This window comes from Geospiza fortis, unplaced genomic scaffold (genome assembly GCF_000277835.1).
Source record: "Geospiza fortis unplaced genomic scaffold, GeoFor_1.0 scaffold241, whole genome shotgun sequence".
In the NCBI taxonomy this organism is placed as follows: domain Eukaryota; kingdom Metazoa; phylum Chordata; class Aves; order Passeriformes; family Thraupidae; genus Geospiza; species Geospiza fortis.
This window is the reverse complement of record NW_005054491.1, coordinates 315,083-319,900: the sequence shown is the minus strand read 5'-3', so window position 1 is coordinate 319,900 and position 4,818 is coordinate 315,083. Positions and strand designations below refer to the sequence as shown.

The following is a 4,818-nucleotide window of genomic DNA, read 5'->3' as shown; positions in this document are numbered from 1 at the left end:
GGGGCTGCCGGGCTCCGAGGGCGGGTCCTGGGGAGAGAACAGCGCTGTGGGAAGCAGGAACCCCTCTGAGTAGGAGGGCAGGGTCCCTGGGGAGCCACCACCAGCCCACCAGTGCCCTCGGTCTGAATGAGGAGCATCCGTGCCGCGTTCTGCTTCCCTGGATCAGAAACAGCCTCGGTTTTTCTCTTTGGATAAAATGAGAGGTGACAGCAGGTTCAGAGGACACTGGTGGCCAGGGATGCCTTCACAAGGAGGGATGGGAATCAGCACACACGAGGAGCTGAGACAGGGCTGCCATTTCAGAGGCAAGACCACCCCTCAGCTCTTGCACTCCCATTCAACCAGGTCTGTGACTTTTTATCAGCACAATGAGCAGCTTTCATAAGCCTCATTTGCTGCAGAAATTCCTCCTGATCTTCCTTTCAGGGCTTATATTTTCTTAGGAAGTGGCACAAAAAGACCTCATATCTTTCTTTCCCCTCTGTCTTCTAAGAAGGGAATAAGCACATCCCCCAAAAACATCTCTACCAAGAACAGTGGTGGCTGGGATCAAGTTCTGCCAGGTGTGCCTCAGTCAGGAAAGGCTCTACCAGAAGCATGTGGCAGCTCCTTTGCAGAAGACTGGAATTCAGTGAGGTGAGTTAAAGTTGAGGCTGCTCCAGGGCCAGACAGGGCAGGAAGGGGCTCCAGGCCTGGGGCTGGCAGGGCCAGGGTTTGCCCTGAGGCTCCTGCCACCTCCACCCACAGGAGCTGCCAGCAGCAAGCCCAGCTCCATGGAGCTCTCATCCCAGCTTATCAGCCTCCCCATATGGGATGCTGCAGCAGAGGGCCTGAAAGGGGATTGTGAAGCAGAGCCAAGCCTGTGGCTGGCAAAGCTGAGCCCTGGCTGGCACAGCCTTCCCAGAGCAGTGGGAGTGGAATCAGTCTTGGCTGGCACAACGCACTGGAGCAGGGCTGGCACATGTCCTGGCTGGCCACTGCTGCCCAGCAGCAACGAGCTGCAGCCTAAAGAACCCCAAAGCTGGGGAACCAGAGTCCTAAACCCAACCACTGCAGCTGGAGCAGGATGCCTTGCCAGGCTCCAGGGGCTTACCTCATCCACCACCAGGTTGTAGTCACTCTTGTCCCCATCGCTGTCCTGTGAGGAGGGAGAAACCCAGAAGGGCTCAGTCAGGACAGGGAGATGCTGGAGCAGGCTCTGTGTTCTGCCCCAGGACCCCAGAGTGACCCATTTTCTCCTGGACATCCCTCCCTGGACCAACACCAGCCACGTCCTGCTGGCAGTGACCCAGCCTCGGGCTGAGGGGCCTCCCTGGGGCTCCTCATTTGCTTTGTTCTTGCTCCCAGCACAGCAGCCCTGGGCAGCAGGGTGGGCACAGGGCTGCCCAGCCCCAGCCCCTGGGGCACTCACAGAATGCCCAGGCAGCTCCTTTTCCTCCCTCTTCCTCTTCAGCCCCGTGCGCTCCTCATCCGGCATGCTCTCGGCGGGGGAAGAAGAAACGCTCTGAGGCAGAGGGAGAGGAAGGTGTGAGAGCCACTGGGAGGGCAGGCAGCCACCCCTCAGCTCTCAGTGGGGCCAGGCCCTGCTCCATGACCACTTCATCGTGCCAAAGCATCTCCCTGTATGCTGGGAAGGACTCCAAAACCCTGAGCCAAGCAAGGGAGATACAGCCCTGCAGAGACAACGAGCCAGGGTGGAGCACAAAATCCCCACTGGAGCTGTGTTTGCTTCAACTCAACCCTGCCACGAGGTTTTGGAAGCAGAGTGGGGCTGAGCAGAAAGAAGAGCCCTCCCCCAGGTGCTGCTGGCAGCTGCAGGGGTGTCACACGTGCCCTGGCATCCCCACACTGGTGACAATGCAGCCAGAAGGTGACAGAGATGCCCCATGGCAGGGTTCCCTGCAGCTGACTGCTCCTGGGTGCCTGGGCAGTGATGGCATCACAGACACCTCCTCTCCTTCCTCCTCTCCTACAGATCAATGCCTGCAATTCCCCAACAGAGATCATTAACCCTTCCTTCCCCTGCCTGGACCCTGGATTCTGCAGGGCTACTGTAGAGCTTGGGAAGGGAGTCACAGCTCTGGCATTGGGGGGGAGCCTAAAAGGGAGGGGGCAGCCAAGGACTGCAGAGGGGCTGAGAGCTCTGAGACCTGCTCAGAACGATTTCTAAACTGGAAACTCCTTGAAAAGGACAGAGCTGGTTATTTTGGGAGCAGCCCTTGATCTTTAGCTCCTTGCATCAGCAAAGACTGAATTGAGGTGGCCCAGAAGCTTCAGTTACAAAACCCTGATGCAAACACAGCCCACCCAGGCCAGCAAAGCTCGCCCAGCAGCTCCATCCCCTCCCAGGAGCCAGTGGCCAGCTTGGAGCACACTGGAGATGCCATCAGGGCCAGCTGAGCTCACAACTTACCCTGCTTGGGGTGAGCTCTGGACGCAGGCAGCAGCAGGGAGAACATCCCAGGTCCATGGCAGAGCAGAGGGGAGGACAGGGAGAGTTGTTAATGCCAAGCCTGTGCCCCTCATACCCAGGCAGGAAGGAGGGGCACAGCAGGGCAAACCAGGAAGCAGCAGGACACGGGTTTAGAAAACAAACAAACAAAAAAAATCACACCTGATTTCCCACTTTGCCCACCTGAAGTGTGGATTTTGTGCTATCTAAAGGGAGGTCAGCACTTTGGTGCTCCTCAGGGAAACAGGGGAATCTCTACCCACCCATCTCCTTCCAAGAGCTTATCCCAGCTCTGAAATCCCTTCCCTAGACATGAAAACAGATCCAAAGGCCCCAGGAGGGGAGAGCTGGCCAGCTGAGATCCCCTGAATCACACCCATCCCATTTCCTTAGGAAGCCATGCCTAAAAGCCCTGCTTGGAAACTCTCTGAGGCTTTTTGGACATGCACAGCAAAGCAGGTCCACTTCCCTGAGCCCAGGGAAGGAGTGCCAGGCATTTACTGCAAATCCAAGCACAGAGAACACATTTACTGCAAATCCAAGCACAGGGATGTGGGCTGGCCTTCAGCAACCTTCCCTGGCTGATTTTTGCTCCTAAAGATCCACCAGCATTTAGAGAGAACAAGTCCAGGTCCCTGCTGGCAACAAGAGGCAGGCAGGGATGGGAAGCTGAGGGATTCCTGTAGGCACTGCTCCAAGGCTGTGGTCTGGAGTGGGACCAGATGCCTGCCATCAGCCCTGTGCACCCCTTGCTCAGCTTGACTCACACCAGCTCTGGCTAACCATGGCAGAGCACTGAGGATTAACCCCAGACAGATGGAGCATTTCAACCTTTTTTTTTTCTTTTTTTTTCTTTTTAATAAGGAATGGCCCTCACCAGAGCCAGACACCCAGGCTGAGAGAAGTTCTGGCTGCCTGGGCTCTGAGGGTTAAGCAGGCTCAGCACAGCACAGCCTGCTTTTATTCTCTCTCTCTCTGGACTTTGTTTTCCTCCTTTGTGGAAGCCATCCTTAAAGAAACACGGGCAGGATTTGAGCTGCAGACAGCTGTGTGCAGGGGGGGCAGAGCTGCCACCGACAGCTTCCTGCTGCTCTTTTCACCACCTTGAAATCCTGCAGGCCAAGCCAGACCATGAGAACCTGCAGCAAACCCCACCCAGTGCCTGGCTTTGCTGCTGCTCTTGGGTCCTGACCCAAGTGCATTTCAGTCAGCACCTTCCCCAGGGGAGTGTGCAGGGAAACATCACTCCTGCTAAATCTGGCTGCCTGTTCCTAGCCCACAGAGCCTCCCTCCTTGTCCCAGCCTCCTCTCAGCACAACCACTCCATGCCTGCACTCTGAAAAGGTGACTTGAGCTCAGAGCAGCTCCTCCTTTGTGCAACAGGCCACGAGCAGAGCTGGGCACAGTTACTCATTTGGCCCAGGTCTGCCAGCAGCATTCAGAGCACTGATTTAATGATGATTAAATATTGATGATGTTTGGAAGGCACTCGCTGATCCTGACAGGAGGAGGCGCCCATCTGGACTAGGAATTAGTGTCATTTACACGGCACAACACACCCAGTGAGGCTCTGCTTCCTGAATTCCTTGCCCCAGGCTTGTGGCTGTCACAGTTTCTACCAGGGGCTTGTAACAGTATTCTTCTTAAAAGTCTCATCTTTAAGTATCAGATCTTGGTGTAAAAAGAGAGGATTTTTTTTGTGGTGGGGATCTCCCAGTTGCCTCATGCACTGGAAACACCCAGGGGAGCACGGAGAGCCGTGTGTGTGCACAAACACTTGCCCAGGGCCAGGGCTGCACACACAGCATCACTGCAGAGCAGTCGCAAACACAGCCAGCCTCCTGGGGCTGCAGGCATTCCATTCCATGAATTCGCCATCCCCGGGGATGCACCAGCCAGGAACCTCAGCAAAGAAGCAGAGCAGCATCCCTGCACAGCATCCCAGCCTTTCAAGGGTTAACCCCGCCGTGCTTCTTCCCCTTACCTCTGTTCTCCCCATCCTGGGCCACTCTGTGCTCCTTGGCCAGCTGAACCTGAGCCATCAGTGCCCCGGAGAGGGCCAGGAGCCCCGAGCTGGCCCCGCTCAGGCTGGGGGGCTGCGTGCTGGAGGGGTGGGGTGCCAGCGGGAGGGGGGATGCGTGCTGGGAGAGCTGCTGAAGCTGCTGCTGCTGAAAGAGAAAGAGCAAATGGTCCTGGATGTGGAGGAGGCAGCCATGGCCCGGCCCTCCCTTCCCCTGCCCTCCCCGCGGGCTGCGATGCTGAGCTCATGGGATGAGAAAGGGATGGGGAGGGGGCAGCAGAGCTCTGGGGGCTGCACAGGCTGGGTCACAGCCCTGCCCCTTCCCCTGGGGCTGTCTGGGTTCAGC

General features: G+C 57.1%; 1 protein-coding gene across 1 annotated transcript in view; it reads right to left on the bottom strand.

The window, feature by feature from the left end:
• The window catches only part of LOC102034306 (transducin-like enhancer protein 2), a 14,235-nt gene that overhangs the window by 4,976 nt on the left and 4,441 nt on the right, over positions 1–4,818 (bottom strand). Inside the window, exons 6-10 of the mRNA XM_031063251.1 lie at positions 4,437–4,620; positions 2,414–2,430; positions 1,412–1,504; positions 1,094–1,138; positions 6–27 (exon numbers count right to left, since the gene is read on the bottom strand). Of these exons, the coding sequence (XP_030919111.1) occupies positions 6–27; positions 1,094–1,138; positions 1,412–1,504; positions 2,414–2,430; positions 4,437–4,620 (361 nt within the window). The remainder of the gene's footprint in view (positions 1–5; positions 28–1,093; positions 1,139–1,411; positions 1,505–2,413; positions 2,431–4,436; positions 4,621–4,818) is intronic.